Raw genomic sequence first — 25,280 nt, 5'->3', positions numbered from 1 at the left:
TTCTCATTTAAAAAAAAAAGCTTTTTATAAAGTAAAAATATATAAAAACTTTTCATTGAAATATTTCAAACAAACCGTTTTAAAATCTTTTAGAAAATTTAATACTAATGCAATTTTGACCAAAAAAGTGAAACTTTTGAAAACTTAAAAAAATTTAATATTATTTTGCAAAAGCACCCCACTTTATAAAATTAAACTGCATGTTTTACAAAAAAAAAAATCTCTCACTTTTAAAAAAGTAAATTTCTTAAAGTAAAAGGCTTTTCTTTGAAATATGAGAAGCTTTTTTACGCCCATTAAACAATTTCTAAAAAAGTTTCAAAAATGTTTGTAAAATGCTTTTTTTAATAATCTATTGCCAAAACACTAGACTTCTTTGTAATTTTTTTCTTTAACACTGAAAATGTTTTTTTTTTTTTCAAAAATATTAAGAAAACCGCCCACTTTCTTGAAAAATAATTTCTAAAAGAGCTTTAAAATAGCTTTTGAAAAAGGAAATAAAAAATATATTTCAAACATTTATTTATATAACATTTCAAAAGCTCTTTTTATTAATTGTCGTTTAAAGAATTCTGAACAAATATTTGTTATAATAGGATTTTCTCATACAATTGAATTTTATAAAAAATACGTCTTCTTTGGCGATAAAGCTTTTTTTAATAATTTTGAAGCTTTTAATTCAGCAAAAATTATTCACTTTCTTAAAAAAAAAACTTTTCTGAAACAGCTTTAATTAAACTGGAGAAAAAAGTTTAAAAATATAAGCAAATGTTTTCTGAGTTTTATTGTATAATAACCTTTTTGGTCTAAGTCCTTTTGAAAAAGAAAATAATAATAGAAGCTCTACATTGAGAAAAAATTAAAAAAAATAACCTTAAAACTTCGGTGTCCCATATACGCAAAAAAGTTTAAAAATTTTAAACATAAGATTTTCAATTCTTTAAGAAACATTTTGTAAAAAAAATTCCTGAAATTTATTATAAAAATCTTCATAATAGACCTTTTACTAAAAATGTTTTAAAATTTTAAACAACAAAAAAACTTTAAAATTAAAAAAAAGGATATTACTTACTTTTTCGAATTTAAAGAATATATCTGTAAATATAAAAAGATAAAAAATACATTACAACTACTTTTTTTAATTCAAATGAATTAATTTAGGTTTAAACAAAAATTTTTAAATTCATAAAGTCTTTGCTGAAACAACCCCTCCCCCTCAAAAATAAAACACTGTATCATTTAAACTTTTTGTAAAACGTAGTAAAACTTTAATACTTTCTACAAAAAAGAAAACAAATCAAATAACGATTAAATTTAAAAAGAATGCTCACAATATTGAAACATAACTTCCTTCTAAAATAAAAATTAGGTCTACAAGCAAAACCAAAAAAATACACAAAAATATTCCTCTTAAACATTTGAAACAGTCTACACAGAAAATCTCATAAATTTCATTATGAAAATATTTTAAGTTAAAGCTTTTTTAATTTTTTAATTTGAAAATAATTTAAAAATATTATTTTCTTTTAACAACAGCTAAAATACTCCTATCAAACAAAATGCTTTTTTATGTATCGATTTTGTAACATTTGCTATTTTTTTACGCCTTATTTGTGTAACATCTCTTTGTCTCTCTAACTATCTTTCTAATAATTAAAATAAAACTGTAAATTAAATTTTAAGAAAACAGCTTTATTTCACAAACCACCCCAACACTACTAAATCCCAACACTAACACAACCATTAAAAAGCCATTTTAACATAAACCATTTTGTAGATGATTTTTTTTTTTTTTTTTCTTTAATTTAAAAGTAGCTAACAATTTTATAATTTTGGTAGTTATATTTTTTTAAAACTTAATTTTATTATAAAAATTTTTTATAAAACAAAATTTAAAAACCAAACTCAACTTTAACTTTTGAAAAAAAAAAACAACTTTAAATCAAACCAAAAAAAGGGGTTCATATTTTAAATATGAAGAAGGTGAACTGCTGCCCAGACCAGAGTTACGCATTTGGAAACCACGTAGCTTTCACTACGACAATGTGGCAGCAGCGATGTTAACACTATTTGCAGTACAAACGGGCGAAGGATGGCCACAGTAAGATCATTTGTTTACTAAGTTTTATTTAATTAATATATTTTTATGTCTATTATTATTACTAATTATTAATTAACTTAAACACTTGACACTTAATTTTACACTTTAATTGAAAATTTAAAAAAAAAAAATAATAATTCACCAATCAAAACAAACCCAACAATTTTGTATTACAAAAACTAATTTAGAGTACTGCAACACTCCATGGCTGCCACTTATGAAGATAGGGGTCCAATACAAAATTTCCGGATCGAAATGTCCATATTTTATATCGTATATTTTATTGTATTTCCATTCTTCTTTGTAAACATATTCGTGGCCTTGATTATCATTACATTCCAAGAACAAGGCGAAGCTGAATTACAAGACGGTGAAATTGATAAAAATCAGGTGAGATTAAGAACTTTATGTCACAATTAAAACCAACTTAACAAAAAATTATCTAAATTTATTAACTATCGAAAAAAAAAAACTAATAATTGGTATTGCCAGAAATCATAATTGATTGTAATAATTAAAATAACAATAGATGTGTTTGTTGTACCATAAATGTTTGTCTTAATCATATATTTAAAAAAAATTAGCCTTTAGTGTAAATTAAAACTGCTTTTACTAATATTAAAAAAATATATTAAAAAAATATTTCTAAAATTTCCTTATTATGACTTGCTGAAAAAAATCCAAAAAAAATTTCAAACTTAAACATTTTCAAGTTTAGTTTATAGTCTCATGTATAAAAAAATTAGCCTAACTTAAATTTAGCTGCCAAAAAATAATAATAAATAAAATTTGCTAGTTTTTAGTCTCTCCTCTTGCAAATAAAAATTTCAAAATATCTTTCACAACCTTTTCAAAAAAAAAAATCGTTTAGATTTAAGACCTTTACGGTCAGTTTTCACTACATTTCATATATTTTTATTTAATTTAAAAATTTTTCATTTATTTTAACATATATTTTTATTTTTAATGTGTATAAATGTTGAACATTTTCCGGAAGTTCTTTAAGTTTATGTACTTTCAGTGTATAAATTTGTTTAAAATATATTTTATCTGAGACATTTTATTTTGCTTAAAAAAAAACAATTTCAAAATAAAATGTTTTTGATAGAATCGCTTCTTTATCGAACAAAAAAATAATATATCATTGAAACAGGTTTGTATGTTGCTTTATAGTGAGCTGCTTTTCGATCTCAAATTTTTAATTTTTTTTTTCATTTTAAAATGCTTATTATTTTTTATAGAAACTTAATTAAAAAAATTGAGCAAAAATCATTTAATTGATGTGTTTTTAAAGCAATTAGACTTTCAGTCAATAAACATCACTTCTACTTCTGAAGTGGTGATAAATGTAATTCTTTGGAAACTTCTTTGTTTCAGTTTTGCTGGAGTATTACGAATAGTCTTATACCTTTCTTCAGGTATATTAATCGATTTTTTTCTGATTTCGATGAAACTAAATCCGTCAGTCCGTCTGTGTCTCCATGTAAACCTTGTGTGTACTCTACAATTTGAATTTAATTTAGCAGGGACTTTAAAACCATGGTATAAGGATTTTAGCTTATATTCCAAACACTTATAGGAAATTCCATGGTTTTAACTACAACCATATTCCTATACATCGTACATTCTGATACGGAAAAAGTCTAAATTTACTTCATATTAAGTACATATGTTTACAATAAAAATTAAAAAAACCCCACCAAAAAATGGGCGGTTATATCATGACCACACCCACTTCGTATGTTAGTACTTATTTTGTTATTATTCAGTGAAATAAAAAACAGTAACATTAAACTAATAAACCGAATTAAACTTTTCAATATCAAAATGATTTCAATAAATAGGCATAGTTATATATAAGGACACGCCCATTTTTAAAACAGAAAGTTTATGCACATAAATTTAAAAAAAAATGTAAGTCAAATTTACAGAACATTTTTAAATGTTTGGAAATTTATGTTATAATCTAATATAATTTTTTTGATAACCATGCCCATCACCAAATATTTCGCCCACTTTTCACTATTTGTTAAATGGTTGTAATATATACTAAGATTTACAACATTATAGAATACATTTTTCTAAAAATATGCCTAATCAATACAAACTTTCATATTGTAAAGCTATTTGCTAAACATTTGCTTCAAACAGTAATAAAAAGAGAATTTTCAAAATATATAAAAAATATCTGGAAATAATGTGGACGTAGTCAAGAACTTTAAAATCAAATTTCTCCATAAGCAAAATTATTTTCTATATTCACTGTATTCTATATTCACTAATACACTTTCGAGACTGACTTTCAGACACGTGTGCATATGCCTCCATTCACATCAATATCAGTGGACTTTCTACATTTAATCTAACAAATACCGTCCGCAAATCATTTCAATATGTATTTGTTTTCCAACATTTAAGGGCAAAAAAAAAATAAATCCTAAATCTAATTTGCTTTAAAAACACATTACAAAGAATATATAAATATATTATACATAATAATAAAAATTATACTTAATATCTAAAAACTAACTCTGCTTTAGATGTCATTTATATACTTACATACATATATACCAAAAAAAAAAAAACTATAAATATTATTAACTACAGCTAACAAAAAAATAGTATGTGCAAACAATATATGTAACTAATCAAAAAACAAATAATAATAACAAGCACTTTTATTAAACACAAAAAAAATAAAATTAATATTAAAAATATATATTTTACAGAAATCATGTATAGACTTTACAATAGGAGCACGACCATTAGAACGTTACATGCCCAAAAATCGTAATACATTTAAATATAAAGTATGGCGTATTGTCGTATCGACACCCTTCGAATATTTTATAATGATGCTAATTGTGTTCAATACCTTATTATTAATGATGAAGGTAAGTTTTTTTATGGAAAAAATATATATATATTTATAATTTTTATTATATACTAAGTTATATAAAAATGGATTTTAAAAATGCATTATTTTTAGTTTTTTTTTATGTTTTAAAATTTCTTTTGTTTTTCCAAATTTCCCGAAAAAAAAACTATTTGAATACTCAAAAAGGCACTATTATAGGTTTTGATTGTTTATATTTTGCTTAACAAAATTTCATATTAAAATCTGTGCTTTATGTTTATTCTTGCGGCCTTTTAAAGTAATTGTAACTCATAATTAAATTTCATATTTTTTTCTTAATTTAGCATGTTGTGTATTTTTTGTGTAAATTCTATTAACTTGAAAAATTATATTACATATATATGTCATATTTGAAGAAATTTAAAAAAGTTTGATGGATATAGATCAAAATAAACCATTTTAAATATTTTAAATGGTAAAACTTTTCCTTTAAAATATTTGTAGGATTCCGACTCCAATAGCAAGGCTTATGTAATCGGTCTCCTCAACTATGATATACACACATCCTAAATTTGACTTAGTCTTAATTTGTATCAAAAAGTGTACTTCTTATAGATTAAAAGTACTACATTACTTTTTGGTTTCTCTCACCTAACGAAAAGTTTACTGACTAAACTAAGGTGTAATCAAATATGCGGACTAGTGTATTGAATAGTCTATATATCCGTTAATTGTTAAGACAATGACGGCTATCGAGTAATATGCGGAATAGATTTTTTATAGACAATGACTAGAAATATATCTATACACTTTGGACTAATCTTTGTACTACTCTATAAGCATGAATTAGATGATTGACTTGCCTATAGACAATTCTATAGAATAGTTATCCATAGTGGAGTGATTAATGTCCAGTGGCATAATGTCCATGCACACTTATAGAATCGTAGTGTCCATGGACGCTATGATGATTTTAAAAGTGTAACAATTTCCTTGAACAAAATGACATAAAGTCGATTACTTTAAAAGAATTCATTTATCAAAAAACCCATAATTTACCAAAGCCGGTATTCGAAATACCCCAAAATTTAAAATGCCTGCAAAAGGAAGAAGGTCAACTATCCAGGACACCTTTTTTTTAATGAATTCAAAATACTCTACGAACTAATGCCTGAACTTGTTTATTGATAAGTTTATCCACTATTCGATTAACTGCTCTATTTTATGGACAATTCATTGCACAAGATTATGGTTATGTCGATAATTGATCGATTGACTATTCTATGATCTAGTCTACGGACTGGAAGATTGGTTATTCTTGGAACTATTCCATGGCCTATTTTATAGATTTATATCTATAAACTAATCGATTGTCTATTGTATTACCTAGTCGTCTGACTTTGTTATGGTCTTCTCTTTACCTGTTGGTAAATATTATATGATTGATTGGACAATGGATCATTGTATGACCTTGTTTAGTCTATGAACTATTCTCTGCTCTTGTCTTTCACTAAGCTATGGATTTGTGTACTGAATATATTTTTTTACTATCTATAGAATATATTATTAAGTAGACATCAATAGACTGGTTTCTTCATTTCACTATTGATGAGTTTATTTTAATTTTTATGGACTAGTATTATTTTTGCTAGTCTATGTAGTATTTTATGGACTAGTATTCGCACTTGTTAGTTGAAAAGTTTAACTATACCATGGGCTAGTTGATAAACTATTCTATGAACTACTCTATGGACTAAATAATATAGTTCATGGATTTGTATAGTGAATAAGTGAATGATTTTATATAAATCTGAACTATGAAGTCTACTTCGCACTATAGTTATTAGTTCATGGGCAAGGCCACATGATTTAGATATAAACTGCTTATGAAAATTTCACGTCAAAGAGTATTGAAAATCGGTTACAAAACATAAACGAAATCTAACATTATAAATATTTTTGTTATTTAATATTAATTCTATTTTCAATAAAATTTCCTAAAACAAAAGCTCCTCCAGTAGTATTCCTTTTTTACCCAACTCTTATAAAAACAAAGTCCTTTTTCTTTTAACAATCATTATTATTTTAAATCTTAATGTAAAAACTTTGTCTACTAAACAAACTGCTGCTACAGTCTCAAATATATTTTTTTTAAATAAATGTCTAGTATATGAAATCTTTTTTGAAATGAAAGATTTTATTTTTATAAAAATTTAATATTTTTAATAAAAAACAAAACAACTCCCTCCCCCTAAATTAGTACCATAATCAAGGTGAAATGTATGAGAAATCGCTGAAGTATATCAACATGGGATTCACAGGAATGTTCAGTGTTGAAACTGTACTGAAAATTATTGGATTTGGTGTAAAGGTAAGTTGTTATTGATAATAAATATTTTTGTAAAATGTAGAATATTTACAATTAAAAAGTAAACGTTGAAATTTGCAATGTTTTTTTTGTCTCAAAGTGTGGAATGTTTCTTTTTCGGGGCTTTAAAAGTAAATATTGTAAATTGTGTGAGCTTTATTATAAGCATGAGTTTTAAGAAAAGCTTTTATAAGTTTTAATATAAATCACAATTTTTAAATTATTAATATTACATTGGAGCATGATCTTTTTAAGTATGTTTGAGCACCAATTATATGCCGAAGAATTAAAGAGGCCTCAGCATTAAAATCGTTTATCAGCATTAAAATGTTAATTGTAAAAATCTTTAAAATTATGGGAAACTAATACTATAAAGAAAAATAAAGTTTTCAGGGAAAAACTAAAAAAATTCAAACATCTTGCATTTCTAATCAAAAGAAGACAATTTTCAATTTCTCTAATTGATCAATTTAGACCATTTCAAGATAAAATATTTACTTTAAAATACAGATAGGCGAAGAAAGTACAGGTCAAGATAATTACCCTGTTCTGATATGAAACGTATACCGAATTGTTTTGCATGGAGCGAAATAAATATCCGAATGTTACATAAGATCTGAACAACAAACTTTCTAAGCAATTCTTTATAAAAAGTTTTTAATAGGTATCGCAATATTCCACATATTGCGATTTTTTGCTTTAATCGAATTGGTTCTCTTAAGTTCGGTCTTAGCAGCAGTTATATACCAAGTTTTATACGAACTGCTGTACTTCGGATTATCGAAAGTACTGATTCGGTGCATTGCATTACTGAAGTACAAAATCGTCTATCAACTTCTCCCGTGAATCTTGTTGGTCAAAGTTGAAATTGAGTTTGACAAGAATAGATTTTTGCTTTTCAAAGGTTTTTGAGCGGCAGCGAGCCTTTTGTCTTATGCATCAGAATTTACACTTTTAAACCGTAAAAGCTACTGTTGGGATATTGGAACATATAGTGCAATTCAGCAGGACTCGTATGTATAAGTTACTTAAGACAAAAATCTCGTTCACAAATTTGGCATCCGTTGTAAAACCAACTTTAGAATTCTACGAGGACTATAAGTCCTCGAATGTTTTAAGAGCTATGGAATGTTTGCTTTAATTATGCCCTTTTGCCGATATTATACTATCTGATTACTTTTTTATTATACACTTTATATTAACACAAAAACATTTTATAAAAATTTCAGTTTTTTTTCATTTGAATCCTTATTTAATTTAAGATTCAATGCATTAATGAAATCCAAAAGGTACAAAATTTTAGATATTTTAAAAATTCAATAAAATATTACAAATCTGGCATATCCTTTTTCCTCTCTCTTTCTTTCTATATCCTTTAACTTTATACTCTCTCTCTTTGTGGCTCATAATATTAACTAAAAATTTTAAATAAAAGTTCCACGATGCACCCAGTGTACACAGCGAGACATTAGCGTACATGAATCAAATATTTACTTTATTCTTTTTAACGGAAACAATTTTAAAAGTTATAGCATTTGGTATAACGGTAGGTTAGAAACGAAAGCAAACGAAAAAAAAAACAAAAGCATTGCAAATTTCAGTTTATATTTTGAGTAAAAGGTTTTCTAAGAAATTAATAATATTTGCTGTATTTATTTTTAGAATTTCTTTAAAGATCCCTGGAATATCTTTGATTTAATCACAGTCTTGGGCAGTATTGTGGATGCCTTATGGATGGAATTTGGGGTAATTATTGACAAACTTTTATTGTTTTTAAAGATATTTTATAAGTATTTTATTCAACTATTTAAATGTATACAAAAAAAACCGAAATTGTGTAAACTTAAGGAGGACAAAAAGAAAGAAAACAGAAAATTTCAATAAAACAACTTGTCCATTTATGTTAACTTTTAAAAGAGTTTTGTTTTAAGCAAAACTCTCTATTTTCTTTGTCATGTTTATTGAGAGAAAAAAAACATTTTAATTTTTTTCGTTGGAATGTATGTGTTATGTATTTAATTATTTATTAACTTAATTTTATTTATTTTTATAAAACTTAGGATTTTTAACTTGAAAAAAAAAACATAAAGTTTAATTTGCAGTTTAATGCAAAGTGAAGAATTTTTTAATAATAGACAAAAAAATCACTAATTTAACTTAAAGCTTTAGTAAAACTTTAAGAACTTGAATAGGTGTCAGTTTAATATATATATACTTTTTTATATATAAATATTACTAAACAACATAAATATTTACACAGCAAATATTCAAAATATATACATAAATATTTTTTAAAATATTATTATAATAATATTATTATAAACGTTACTATTTATTATGAATATGTTATGATTATGTTTACTGATATTTTTACTTTATTATAAAAATATATAAAATACTATTTATTATAATAATAATATATACTCATTTTAATCATAAGTCATTGAATATTATTAATCTCATATATTTCTTTTTTTTAATTTCCTTTTTTTCATAATTTGTTTATGTGTACCACAAAAAAAATCAAATCAATACAAAATCAATTCAAAAAAACTGTTAACCAATTACGAAAATGGGGTCTGAAAAACAAAATTTTACTAAAAAAACTATAAACAAATACCAAAAATATAATCAAAAAACAACACCCAACAAATTTGAAAACACTGGCAACAACCATCAACACCAAAACAACAACAAATCCCTACAAACACCTTATAAATCTATATGCAACTCATATATGATAAAAACAAATATTAAAAAATATACAACTTTTTATATCTACATACTCTATAAATATATTATACTATTAAACACTATATATGAAATGAAACCCAAAACATGCAACAACTTACTCTAAACTCCAACTATTCCAACAACAAATCAAACAACCAACCAAACCAACTAACACCTTTTCAAACCAACAATTTAAAACACTAAAACACTCATGATCAAACAAATAAATACAAACAAATTCCATTTATCCAACATCATACAAATCAATATAATGTCTCGTTAAACAAAAAACAAATTTTTTTGCCAATCTGAACTCTTCTCCAACTTCTTCTAAAAATTCTCTATCAACAACAAACAATTATATCATCTCATCAAAATTTTAAATAAAAAAAACAACAATTTTCTTCTACAATTATTGATATAAAAAAACTCATCATCAACCAATAAAAAAACACCAAATAAAATTCATCACGTACTCTATTCAACAACAACAGCACGATGTAAGTACAAAAACACTTTAATACACTATTTCAATTTCTATCTATCTATCTCTTTCGATCGCTCTTTATATACTCCTATAATACTTAACACTTACATACATAAACATTTCCAAAAAAGGAAACGGTTATTGAGTTACAAACAAACATTTTAATTAATTTAAGGTAGATTTTAATAATTTTTTGTTTGTTAATTTAAACTCAAATTCAACAGAAAATTTGTTTTTATTTATAAAAATATTAAAAAACTAAAAAAAAACTCAAAGACCTTTTCCTTTTTTCAAAGTTTATTTAAATTTATCTCTATTTCTATCAAACTCTGAAATTAACCATTGAAATCTTTACTAACACCCTTTTTAATTGATACTTATTAATACATGTGAAATACCATTCCCCAACTTTGTATAATTGCATTTTATTGTTGTTTTTATTTATTGGGAAAAATTAAAAAAAAACATAAAATTAATTATACAATTTATTTAAATGTCTTCTTTTTAATTATAATTGTTTAGTTTCGGTGTTATTTTTATATTATTCATGTGTTTTATGTTTAATTTAATATACAAAACAAACAAATTCTATGGGAATTTTTAAGTTAATAAGTTTTTGGGTGTAATTTTTGCTAAATAATATAAATGTTTAGTTGGTAGTATTTTTAAAATAATAATATTAATAATAGAATATAAAAAATACATAATATTTATTTGTTTATTACAAATTATATGCTAAATAATGATGACGACGACTGTACGCCCGCTCACTTAGTCTAAAGTGGTAGCGCAAATATCAGAACCAAGAACCAATTGTACTTTATACGTATATATCACGAGATGTTAAATATCTTCGATAAGAAAATATTAACGTTTAAGGGTTAATTAAAATTGTTTGCCATCATAAATGTTGATAGTTTAGCTATGTTTCAATTAAATCAAAGGTTAATTTTCCAAAATATTTCCAAAGAATTGTTTTCTTTTAAATCTTCAAACTCAAATGGCAGTAACCGCTTATCTATCTTATTTCTTTAGTATATTGGAGATTTATTCGATGTTGCTTAACAAAATGATTAAAAGTTTGAGACTCGAGTTTTAAAAATGCCGTCTGAACGGTTTTCTGCATATGACTATACCCCAAATACGGACACATGCCATGTTTTAGTCTTTTTCACTTGCATTTGATATCAAGCAAATTGGATGCACTCTTTTGAGTCGGCAACAACACCTACAAACGTATGTTGTACAAGTTCTTCAAATAAGCCGAGGTCTTTGCTCTTACCCGCAGAGAACATACCGTGGTAAATCTGGAATGAGCAGAGTTTTCCCTAAACCCACCAGAACAAGGAAGGAAATTGTATAAGATACTGTTCGTCCATTACCATTCAACCCTGCACACTTTTCATTCATTCGACACCATATGAGATCTGTATACCTCAACACCCAGCCTGTGCTATATAAATATATAGTCTCACAGTCACTCCACTTTATAGTATCTGTTGACTTTGGCAACAGCAACGAACTCATACTGAATTAAATACTTTACCACGCATTCGACATTCTCTTTCCGTAAATATTAAAACCAATACCATTACATTCATCCGGATTGACAAGACAAAATTTGAGACTCTGCCCTCTGAGACTGGTTTCCAATTCCTTTGATTATGAGGTTCTCTGATTTAACTCTTTGTCAAATCCTTCCAAGGTAAGGTTGAGGGTACATTATTTTATAAAGTGTTTACATCGTTTTCCTGTGTAATTAGAAAGTTCATCTAAGTCTTTTTTTAACAATACGTGCAAATTCAAAACTAAAATAACTTTGTTATATTTTCTTTTAATGTTGTCAAACGTATTTTCATTTTTAAAGAAATATTTGCATTCACTAAAGGTTTGCTTTGATGTTCTAGAAAAACACAGATTATAATCTTAATGCCACAAATATTAGTTGTCAGATCTTACATATCACTCATGTAATAATTTAATAAAGAAAAGGTCTTGACCGTTGAAACCTAAAAAATATTCACCATAAGCTTAGGTGAGACATATGCATGTGTGTAGATTACACCGTCTACACTCAAAATTAGACACCAACCGGATGATATACGTACGATATACGATCCTGTGTCCTTTTTAGAGGACTTCAAAGTTTGAAAAGGTAATAAATTATTTTTTTTCAGATTTTTAAGGATAAGAATTTTAAAAGACATTTTTGAAAAATTTTCATCCTAACAGTATCAAATAAAAATAATACAAAATATTTCCCAACTGTTCTTGTTGGCTTGAAACCAAATTTGACATAGTTTGATTAGTAAAAGTATTTTAAATTTTTTAGGAAAAATGTACTTCATAAAATTTTTAAGAAAAACGCAGATTTTTTCCTTTAAATTTATATTATTAGACGTATATCATTCGGTTCTTGTCTAACAATCGGTCGGACGGTATTAATTAAGCAGAAAACAACAAAAACCCAATCAATATTACTTGTTTAAACGGAGATGGTACGGAATTAATATACAATCGATTTAAGGCCATACGAAACAAATAAAATGTATTTTGGGTCTTAGATAACTTGGATGTCATACTTTGATGTTTAGAATATGAAGCTCGTTAGTGATCTAGCAGATTAAAGGGTTCATAGTATAACTTAGTAAGAAAGCTTTTATAAAACAATGTTTATCTAATGTAGTTCAATATTATGTTTCCTTAAATATTCTAAATAAGTAAATATTACTATTTAAGTTAATTCTAGAATAAATGTTCATAGTAATATAGATTACACCTAAAACTTTTAACGACTTTAACAAAAAAAATTCTCATAGAGTTTTGTTGTAATAATTCTTAATTAATATGTTTTTAAATCTTTATGTTTTACATTACAACCACATTATTTCAAGGAAAAATTACATCAAGAAACATTAACATTTAATAAAATCTTATAAAAAACATAACTTATAATTATCAATATAAACTTAACAAAATTTTAACATAACGCTTTTTGAATGTCTTTAAATGTTGAGTTTCTTAAAAAAAACAATTATTTATTGTAAACAACTTTCTTAACATGGAATGCTATTTTATCAATCAAACAAAAAAAAAACATATTCTAATATTTATTTTTAAGCATTATTTTTCTCTTAAGTAGTAAACAAAATTGGCATAAACTAAAAAAAAAATATGTAAACCCATCTAAAGAAGGTTTTAATTTTGAAAAAAAATTTCTAATTTATTTTAATTTTAAGTTTTTGGCTTTTTTTTTCTAAATTTATTTAATTGTTTTATTTTTTTAATTTCTTTCACTATCAAAACACTTTTTTGATTAAAAAAACACTTTTCACGAACTTCCCTAATTTTAAATTTATTTCTCCTGCTTTAACACCTAAACATTAACAAATCCTTTTTATAACTATTTAATTTACTTACTTACTTATTTTTACAATTTATTCATTCAAACCAAACACTGAAATGTTTTTTAAAATAAAAATCCAAATAATCCCCAACCACAACACAATTTTAACAACACACCAACAAATACTAAATGTTTCTCAACTGCAACTATGACAACAAAAAAAAAAACTAAAAAAATATTAAATTATTATTTAAAATCCTGTGATCTCTATGTGACTACTCCCATATATTTCTAACAAAATGCGAATGCAAATTTAACTTCAAAACAAATTGAAAACAATCAATACACACATAAAACAAAACAACACTTAAACAATTTTTTGAATTGAAACACTGGCAAAAAATCGTTACAAATGGCTAAAAATTTAAACTGAAATAAACACTCATTATAACCAAAAACAAAAACCTATACAAACTACTATGAATATGACAAAAATACTAATCATCATCTTAAATACTCAAACATCAAACAAATTCAACTATAAATCTATTGAATGGCAATTAACTCTAACTACTATCTACTACTTCAACCTGTTTAAAATATCAAAAAAATATATATCAAAATAAACAACATGCTTGAACTCTTGAATGTACACCCCACCATCAAAAACTACCAACACCAAACTAAAAAAATACTACTACTATCAACCAATCAACCACTACCAAAACATTTTAAATCCTTTTTCAAAACTTAACAAAAAATATATATATTGAAATACTAAACTAAAACAACCACCAGCAAACTCCACCAGTTATACAATACCATTACACCTACAACCACTATATCAGTTCAAATAACACCGCCAGGCAATTTACAGTCCATATTAATCATCAGCAAACTTTAACTGTAAGTAAGAATTTACCAAATCAATTTAATTGAATAAATTTTACAAAATAATAATTGCTAAATATTTATCAGAAAAAAATCTATATTGAAAATAATTTAAAATTTTTTGTATAATTTTGTGATTTGCTGTCACAAGATTTAAGTACTTGTACTATTGAAACCTTTTACCAAAACAAATTAATTAAATAATTTAAAGTTTTTCTAATTAGTTGCATTTGATGAAAAAAAATGAATTGTAAACTCTATTAAGTTGGCTTAAATATTTGTATAAAACTTATTAATTCTTTATTTGCGTATTGAAAACCAACTTAAATTTCATTTTAGTTTGGCTTCTTTTCTACTTTCACATAATTAAACAAATATTTTATTTGGTATCAAAAAGCACTGATTGAAATGGTTTTGGTTGTTGATAATTCAACTATTGACTTTGTGATTGTTGAGGATTACTTTGAAACGTATTTATTAAAACTTTAAATTTTTCGTAACATTATTTTCTATTTCTTGAATAAAAGTTGATGATAATGTCCTTGTAAAAGCTTTCCAATAAATTTTTAATAATTTTTCAATGTTTTATATAACAAAGCTATTTAAAGAAATTTCTTTTAACAATAAAGCTTTGTTGCGAAAAAAGCTCTTACGAAAGTTTTTTAAAATATTTATTTTTCATGAAAATGGTTCTTCTTATAAAATATTTTATCTAAGAAATGCTTTAAATAAAAACTTCTTGTAAAAGACTTTATATAAAAAGGTTTAGTAACGTTATTTTGCTAAATGCTTTTTCAGGAAAAGGTTTTTATAAAAGCTCTTTATGAAAGCTTTTTATAAATTTTTTAGATAAAAGTCTTCAAGAAAGCTCTTTTTTAATTATTTAAAAAGATGTTTAATCTTTAACATAAAAATTTCTTACAAAAGCTTCTGCATAATAAGATTTTTATTTACCTAATCACCGAAATAAATTATCTGATACTGTAATAATGTTGAAATGATAGCAAGGGAAAACATGATTCGATAGAAGTAGTATTTTCTTACTGTAAAAGTATAGTTTATGATCATCGCTCTCATAACTATTTCATCATATTAAAAGATCCTTAATGAATGTACGAATGCATACAAAATACTAAATACTTAAAAAGTACTACCTTCATTACTGATTGTAATAAGTATGACGTATACGTAATATTCAATAAACCACAATAATATCACTCATACTCAACAATTATTTAAAGGCTCCCTAAAGTATGCTGCAGCTAACATAATGGCAATTCTTAACGTATACTTAATATATATTAAATAATAATTGCAAATTGGCCATACGCCACAATTATTTTAAGGCTCTCTAAAGTATGCTGCAGAAAACTTAATAGCAATACTTAACGTATAATTAATATATATTAAAAATAATTTCAAATTGCTCATACGCCACAATTATATCGTAAAATTTTATTTAACAAAGAAAATTATAGGAAACATATACAAATTTGATAGTAGCTTATCCATTACAGTTTTAATTATAAATATTTATCAAATAATCCTGAAATAATCTAAAGGTCAATTGTACTTATTGCTAAAATATTTGAATTTTTTCTAAAAAAAAAAAACAATCAAATTTAAAAGTGCTTTTGAAAAAATCTTATTTCTACTCAAAATATCACCATTTAATAATCTTTTTAAGCATTCTAATAAAAAAAATTATATATTTTTTTACTTAAACATCACCACCAATTTTTTGAATGTATGAATTGAACACTTGTTATCTGCAGTAAACACATAAATTCTAAAAAAGCACCATAGTAGTTATTCATATTGAATATATGAAATAAGGCATGTTTTATTTATTTATTCATTCATTATTTTTTTGTTTTTAATAATTAAAATCAATTTATACATTTTTATAATTATTATTTTTAATCACACACTTTTTTAAGCTCCTTTCTAACTTTTAACACTGCTATTAAAAATATAAACACTTGTTATTAATTAATGAAACTAATTTAAGATTATTTCCTTTTAAAAGTATTTTTTTATAATTTCTCTTTAATAATTTCCTATTGTTTACCCAAATATAATACATAAAGTAAATTAAATAATGATAACTTATTAAAAAGAATATAAAAAATAAAATATAAAAAAAATTCAATGAAACTTTGATGGGTTAACATGTAACAATAAATAATCATTATATTACATCGCATTTAAAACATAAATAATTCTATCATGTATTTTATATATGTATGTTTGTAGTTATTGTATCCATTAGGGGGAAATCATTTAAAAAATCGTATAATTTTCTGAGAGTATTTAAATTTACGTATCAATTATATTGACTAAAAATTCTATATCAACAACAACTTGATAACTGAGGAATTTTATGAAAAAAGCTTAAAAAAAACATTCTATAAAACTGTTTCTTGAAAACTATTTTTATCAAAATACTTTTTTAAAAAACTTTTTATGAAAATGCTTTAGTAAAAAAAATAATAAAAAAGTATTTAAAGAAAACTATTTATTATAAAGTTTTGTCAAACAATACAAAAACCTTATTACACCCATTTCATCCAAGGTACTCTTTTTTAAAGGGAAAAGTCCTAACAGATTTTTTTGTGGAAAGGATATTTAAAGAAAAGCTTTTTTATAAAAGGCTTTTAATATAAATTCATTCATATAAAGTTTTTTACAAGTTTTTTGTTAAAAATCTATATTAATAAAAGCTTTTTCCTTTTCATGTCAAACTTTTATTAAAATAATACTTCTTATAACGATGTTTGTGCCGATATATACTTATATAAAGTTTTTTTTATTAAAAAAAACTTTCTATTAAAAAACACCTCTATTTGAATAAAACTTAAAGTAATTATATGTGAAAACTTACGAATACAAATATTCATTAAAATAGCTTTCAGTAGCAGGTTAATATAAAAACAGAATTTTGCATTAAAATTTTTATGTAAAATACACTCAGAAAAATTATATTTAAAGTGTAAAGTAGGTAATTGTGTCATAAAAAAAAACTTTATCATCTTAAATAAGTGTCTTATAAAATATACAAATTGGGATTAGTTTTAAATTTATCAAACATCAAAATCAATTTTATATCATTAAGCTCATACACTACAGTAATTCTTAACTCTACTATATGTATTTTTTAGTATTTGTGTTTTAAAATATATTAAAAATCAGCTTTTAATAAAACCAAACGTCTAGAACACTACTCTATACTATTTTTCGAAAAAAATATAAAACTAAACCAAAAAAAAAAACAAAGTTGTACCATACCCCTAGCTTTATTACCAATAAAAATCCAATGAAAAAAAGTAAAAATCAGTTTAACCAAATTTAAAACTGTAACATATAAAACTATCAAATTACTTAGTAAAAACAATTATATGGTAATATTTATTTAGTCAATATCCATTAAACGATTAAATAATCAGCTAAAATAAAGCATAATTAAATAATAATGTTGTATTGGTTACAAAATGTTGCTGCTTGTTCTTGTTATTTACCAGAGATCACACTAAATGTAATATTATTTTTGATGTTCAAAAAAGCTTTTATTACAATTTACCTACAATTGTTGTTGTTATTACAATTATAATTTGCGCAAACCAAACTATAAACTCCAAAAAAAAAAAAAAACAGAAAAAAATCTCCCTCCTTTTTGTTGACAAATTTAATTAGCTATTTTAATAAGAACAAATTTTTTAAATAAAAATTTTCTATATTTTTCTTCTTCTTTTTTTCTAAAATTTAACCAAAAAAACAAAAACAAAAATTTTGAACAAAACAACTGCAACATCTTGATAAATAAAAATCGCCAAAAAACAAAAAATTTGAAACAATAATTTAACACTCAACTGTGGGGCTTATGTGCGCGTATGGCAACTTGAATTTTTGTTAATAATTGACAAACCATCAAAAAAATTAAATATATTTGTTTCCAATAACAAAAAATTAAAACAAAATGTGAATGATTGTGTTTCTCTTTTAAACGTTATAATCTTTTAATTATGAAAAAAAACGAAAACAAACATTTATTATGCATTGTGTTTTTTTAATAACGTCATTATGGGAAATATCCAATGAAACAAAAATATTAAAATGCTTGCAATAATATTTTGAAATTTCTTAAAAACAAAAAAAAAATATTATAAACAATAATAATGTTATATAAAACACCATTAATTAAAACATAAAAAATATCAATGTACAATAAAACAAACACCACTAATCACCATTAACCACCACCCACTACTGATACCGTTACTCTCTTTCTCTCTCTCTTATACTACTACCACCATTACCACCAAACAACCAATCAACTTATTAAATGCCAATTTATAAAATGGTAAAATTTTTAAAATTAATTTGCATTTAATTGTTAAATTATTGAAAATAAAAAACAACTACAAAACACCAACCATCTCAAAAAATATTATTGAAAAATAAAATTCAATACGTATTATATTAAAAAATAAACAAAAAAAATTAAAACAAAAAATATTACAAATCTCTTTTAACACACAGGATGTAAGTACTGGTAGTTTAACAAATCTAATTGTTGTATATACTCATACATACTTACTTGTGGTTTATTTACTATTTCTTAAAATATTTAAAAATACCTTATATTTTTTGCTTAACTACTAACATACATATTCAATTAATTTACTTAATATATAATTATATGCCAGTCTGTATAATTACGCTTTAATGTGATTACTTAAAAAAATATCTTTTAATTTAGTTAATTTTAAATTATTATTTTTTTCCTATTTTCTCAATATCTGTTTATTTTTTTTCATAACGGTGTTATGGTATATTTTCTTTTGGTAGATTATCTACCGATTAAACGCTAACCGAAGGTTGAGCTAATAGCCTTAATACCATTTTAGTTTTGAAAATTTTTGTTTTTAAAAATGTTCTAACTTTGGACAAAAATTTAAACATACAGAATTGTTTTCAATCTAAATATATATTTAAAGATTAAGGCTGTGTTATTCATTTGTTTCTAAGTCGAACATGAAAATAACAATTATAAATGAAAAAGTATAATTGAGCAATAACTAGCAAAAACTTGGTAATAACATTTCAATTATTACTTCATATCTGTCTAATACGGTCTTATTAATAAAGACTTGTATAAATAGTTCCTAGTTTATTCATATGACCCATTTTAAAAAGACTGCAGAACTGAGGTATTCAATACATTAACACACATCATTTAAGATGTATTCTTACATAAGATTCTTACAAAACAGTTCCTCAAAACAATCTATTAGACAACAGCATTTTTGCTTCTGATTGACACGAGTAATACTCCGACAAATATTGTGAAGCAAAGCTGTATCAAGAAAAAGTTTTTTACCAAAAAAGACCAATCGGCCACAGTCAAACTGTTACAGCCACAACTTGTCAGACTGATATCCTATTTTATATCCTATTATCTCAAAGTTCCCGGCACTCATATGATGCACTGCTTGCCGCTGGAATAGTTGCTTATGGCTCATTCACAGGTGAATCCGGCAAGCGTTAGCTATTGTTTGGCTATACCGTGTGTGTTTAAAAAAAATTTTTTTCTATATTTTTCTTTTTCTTTTTTTCTAAAAAAAAAGTGAAAGCATGGAATGTCTGGTTTCGGGGTTTTCAGTGCAAATTCGTCGCCACATTTAATCTAAAATCATTTTGTCTTCAAGTTCAAATCTTCATATCGATATTTTATCTGGACTCAAAGTTCCTCAGTTCCCGACATTATATGTTTACAGTCTGCAGTCGGATCCTATATAGACAATACAATGCAGTCCTATATATAACCTTTTCTTGAGAAAGAACTGATTTTCGTTTTAGTAAGGTTGAGAATTTTCGCTCTTGGTTGATCTGCTGATTTTTGATGTGTTAGTATGATAGTCAATAGTATTATGAGCTAAAAAGAGATATTTGCAGGTCGTTTGTATGCGGATAGGTGTAATAATGTACCAATTTCAAAAATTTTAATTTCCCAGCAAAAATTGTATTAGTTCCACAACTACTTCTAGAACGTATGATTATAGCCCGAACTCGTTCTATTTTGTCGTTGAGACCAATGAGTAAGAGTTATGTAGTCGACACTCGTTCTTTGGAACGGTTTCGGAACTAGTTCTTTAATCAATGATTTTTGTTCGAATTTGTGAACCTCGAAACTAGTTCTAGAGAAGCTTTACACAACGTATACTTTTTATTTAAAAATAGTTTATTTTTTCAGCGTTTTTTTGTTCGAAATTAATAAAATTAAATTTTTTGACATGTTTTTTCAATTGATTCTAAGAAGCTGTTTCGGAACTAGTATGTGTTTCATTGAACTATTGAAAATTCTTTAAAAGTATTTTAGAACAATAACAATGTTCCGAGGAATGGGTTCCAGTAGTAGTTGCGACATCACTAGTTCCAAGGTTGTTATTTCAGAATCTGAAGTGGTTCTCTTTGCATTCGTTCTAGAACTGGTTGTTGTTTCCTGGGTTCATAAATTTAAAAAAAAAAAATTAATTTAAAAAATTAAAAAAAACATTTCATAAATTTTAAGCCTTGGCCTCTTAGTATAACAAAATATGTTAAAGTACAAGAGTTTCAAATTTTCAGTCGTGATTAACATTTTCATGGGATCGTCCATATACACACATATCTATGTATGAATAAACATAATAACAATTCTGTATGTTTAAAAACTGAACCAATTGACCAATTAGGTCTCTTTATCATTGAGTTATTTTTTATAAAGTCCTTTTTAATATTAAACAATTAACAATTTTTTTTATCTATATCTAGTACTTTAGATTTCATTTGAATTTTTTTATTTATTAGTTTTTAAATAGTTTACTACCTATTGCTAATGTATCTCTAACTATTATAACTCTTCATATAAATATAAGTATTTTAATTTTCTCTTATCTATAGAATCTTAAGTAGTTTAGCATAGAACACAAATTTAACCAAATATATAACTCTATTTCTTAAATTATTAAAAAAATAAAACTTTTATATATAAGTTTAACCCTTTTACAAAAATATTAAGAATTTACTATAAAAAAGTGAAAAGAAAATATAAAAATAAAGCTGTGAGGCCACACTGCGAGGCGGTATGCGTCTTAACATCGGTTGTTCTCCTTTCTCCAACTCTACAACTGATGTGTCGTGAAATATTTTGGTCATTTACATGAATTTTTAATGCCTTTTAAAAATTAAACGTTTTTTAAAACGTTAGAATTTTCAATTTTTATTTGGCATTAGAAAACTAAGTTTACTATTCCTCCATTAACATTTATTTTAGTTAAACTCGTAAAAATTTATATTATTAAAAAATAAAGTGTGTGTGTTTTTCTTATTTTTAAATCCCAAATTGTATAGAAATAAACAAAATTATTAAATTTATTTTTAGTTTAATTAAACAATTTATTTAGCTAAATTATGAAAATAAAAGGTGAAATTTTAAGGTTTAAAAATAAATAAATTTATAAAATTCATGTTTAAAAAATAAACAACAACTTCCTTAAATTTCATCTAAATTTCTCAAAATTAAAATTAAACTAAATCTGTCTACATTTAAATTAGAATCTAAATTATTTTTAGTTTATATAAAATAAAATTAATTGGCATATTTAAAATTTTACTAAAGCCTTAAACATATTAGGTGTATTTTAAAACAAATTTTTATTTTTTATAACTTGTAAAAAACAATTTGATTTATTTTTTTTTTTTTGTTTTTCTTTTACCAATTATTATTTGTAATATATAATTACTATAAAATGTCTTGGATTGGCTTCAATTTTTTTGTTTGATCTTAATTTGGAAAAAAAAGCTTAAATAATTAAATAACTATTATAGTTATACCAACAAGTATATAAATAAATAAAACTATTGACTGTCGACTAACACCCTTCTTTCTTCACCCAATTTCTCTTGCTGTAATGAAATGCAAAATTATTTTTATAAATATTGAAATAAAATAATGTAAATTTTGCAAAAAACTGAAAACTTTTTATATATGATTTTATAATAAATTTCGACTTGTATAAATGAAATTATATTCTGCAGTAATTTTAAGTTTAAAATTTTTAGTTTTTTGTTGTTATGTAACAAATGTTTCAGTTTCTTTTTATTTTTTACATATTAAATTAATTGGTGTTTGTATGTAATATTAGTTAAAAAACGAATTTTTCTACTTTTTTCTAAAAATTCCCCAAAGTTAGTTTTTTGCGCATTACTTATGTTGGAAATAATTAAAAAAATTATGCTAAAACATTTTAAGTATATCATTTTATTTTTTATATAACTGTTATGCCTTACATTAGTTCAGACGACTTTAGAGGACAAAACAATACCTAAAATAACACTGAGCCGCATATTTTTAAATTGTTGCTGCTTGTTCTATCAAATGTTCAGTTTTGGAACAAAATATCTTTGAGAAAGTCAAATATTTTTAATCGATTTCCAACCCCAAAGAACTCAATGATATTATCGAGTTCTGTTCTAGTTCTGTTCTAGTTCTGTTCTAGTTCTGTTCTAGTTCTGTTCTAGTTCTGTTCTAGTTCTGTTCTAGTTCTGTTCTAGTTCTGTTCTAGTTCTGTTCTAGTTCTGTTCTAGTTCTGTTCTAGTTCTGTTCTAGTTCTGTTCTAGTTCTGTTCTAGTTCTGTTCTAGTTCTGTTCTAGTTCTGTTCTAGTTCTGTTCTAGTTCTGTTCTAGTTTTGTTCTAGTTCTGTTTTAATTCTGTTCTAGTTCTGTTTTAATTCTGTTCTAGTTCTATTCTAGTTCAATTCTAGTTCTGTTCTAGTTCTGTTCCAGTTTTGTTCTAGCTCTGATGAAATTTCAGAATCATTTAGAAAACTTCTTTAAAATTCAAAGTCAGATTAGTGTTTAAACCCAACGCTTGAACTTTGTTCTATTTTCCTGGGAAAATTCCTAAATCATTTTAAATAATATTCAGTGGGTTACGTATACTAGGATCCATAATTAAATAACTCATACGATTACAATAACAATAACATTAATACTGCGGCATCGTGTTTAAAGAATTCGGACCAATTTCCATAAAACGAACTCACTACTTTATTTCAGCTTACTACTACTTAATATCCCAATTAACTTTTACTAACAAATTTAATTTTAAAAATTTAACTGTTTAATTTTATTTAATTAAAAAGATAATAAAAAATAAAACGTAATAATATTTATTATTTTTATTTACTGTAAAAAATAAACAACAATTACAAACAACAAAAAATATTAAAAAAAATAACTTTAACATTAAAAACAACTACAACAAAACTCTGCTAATTTGATGATTTTTGTTTGTTTATTTGTTTGTCTCTGTTTGTTTGTTTTTGTTTTTTCTCTCTCTATTTCTTTATCTCTCTCTCCCCCTCCGCTCATCACATTCATATTGTTGTTTGACCAAAAATATTTTACAGTCGAACTCAATCAACGTTGGCTTCCTGCGTTTATTTCGTGCGGCGCGTTTAATTAAATTACTGCGTCAAGGATACACGATACGTATTCTGCTGTGGACATTTGTACAATCATTTAAAGCACTTCCATATGTCTGTCTACTGATAGCAATGCTATTTTTTATCTATGCCATTATTGGCATGCAGGTGAGTCAAAAAATACGTTCCAAATTAGCAAACATATTTTATATTTGTGATATAAAACAAATTTCCTAACAAAATAACGCTTTTTAATATTAATATATCAAAGTATTTATAATTTATTAAAAATATTAATTAAAAAAGAACCCAAAATAATCACACACAATTTTTTTAATTTTTTGTTCTTTTTTACCATTAATTTTTTTAACACTTTTTGATTTTATAATACTTTTAAATTTTTTGAATAAAACAAAAATAATTAAAATGCAGATTTTAATAGTTTTTTTTTTATAGATTTAGATAAACCAAAGTTAAGGTCTAGGTTTTTAGATTTTTTCATACTGTTTAACAGGTGTTTTTATTTCAAAATAAGTTAATTTGTTGTTAGTTTTGATTTCATTAATAGTTTTCAGTTTCTAATTTTCGTTAGGGTTTAGAGTTTATTAGACTTTGAAGGAGGAGTTAGTATCAAGTCTTAGACTTATCTAAAAATGTTAGTATATAGTATCGCATTTACTTTAGCTATATTTATAATCATTATTTAAAATATGTTAAATTAAGTATAAAAGGTATAAAAATGGGAAGGAATCAAAAATAAAAATAAAAAAAAAATGATATCTAAAAATAATTAATATTTTCCAATAATTTATATATATTGTTTATTTATTGAATTCACTTCTATTTCAATTACAATTCAGTTCTAGTTCTGCTCTTGTTCAGTTCTAGTTCAGTTCTAGTTCTAGTTCAGTTCTAGTTCTGCTCTTGTTCAGTTCTAGTTCTAGTTCAGTTCTAGTTCAGTTCTAGTTCAGTTCTAGTTCAGTTCTAGTTCAGTTCTAGTTCAGTTCTAGTTCAGTTCTAGTTCAGTTCT

At 24.5% G+C, this 25,280-nt stretch overlaps 1 protein-coding gene across 1 annotated transcript in view; it reads left to right on the top strand.

Annotated features, from left to right (window-relative positions):
• Positions 1-25,280, top strand: part of LOC111681125 (voltage-dependent calcium channel type A subunit alpha-1) — a 108,944-nt gene that overhangs the window by 57,616 nt on the left and 26,048 nt on the right. Inside the window, exons 15-21 of the mRNA XM_046947104.1 lie at positions 1,958-2,101; positions 2,290-2,491; positions 4,831-4,995; positions 7,219-7,329; positions 8,989-9,072; positions 10,554-10,559; positions 24,236-24,478. Of these exons, the coding sequence (XP_046803060.1) occupies positions 1,958-2,101; positions 2,290-2,491; positions 4,831-4,995; positions 7,219-7,329; positions 8,989-9,072; positions 10,554-10,559; positions 24,236-24,478 (955 nt within the window). The remainder of the gene's footprint in view (positions 1-1,957; positions 2,102-2,289; positions 2,492-4,830; positions 4,996-7,218; positions 7,330-8,988; positions 9,073-10,553; positions 10,560-24,235; positions 24,479-25,280) is intronic.

The sequence above is a fragment of the Lucilia cuprina genome, chromosome 3 (genome assembly GCF_022045245.1).
Source record: "Lucilia cuprina isolate Lc7/37 chromosome 3, ASM2204524v1, whole genome shotgun sequence".
Taxonomy (NCBI): Eukaryota; Metazoa; Arthropoda; class Insecta; order Diptera; family Calliphoridae; genus Lucilia; species Lucilia cuprina.
Note: the sequence above shows the minus strand (reverse complement) of the source record. Positions and strands in the feature narration are given on the sequence as shown.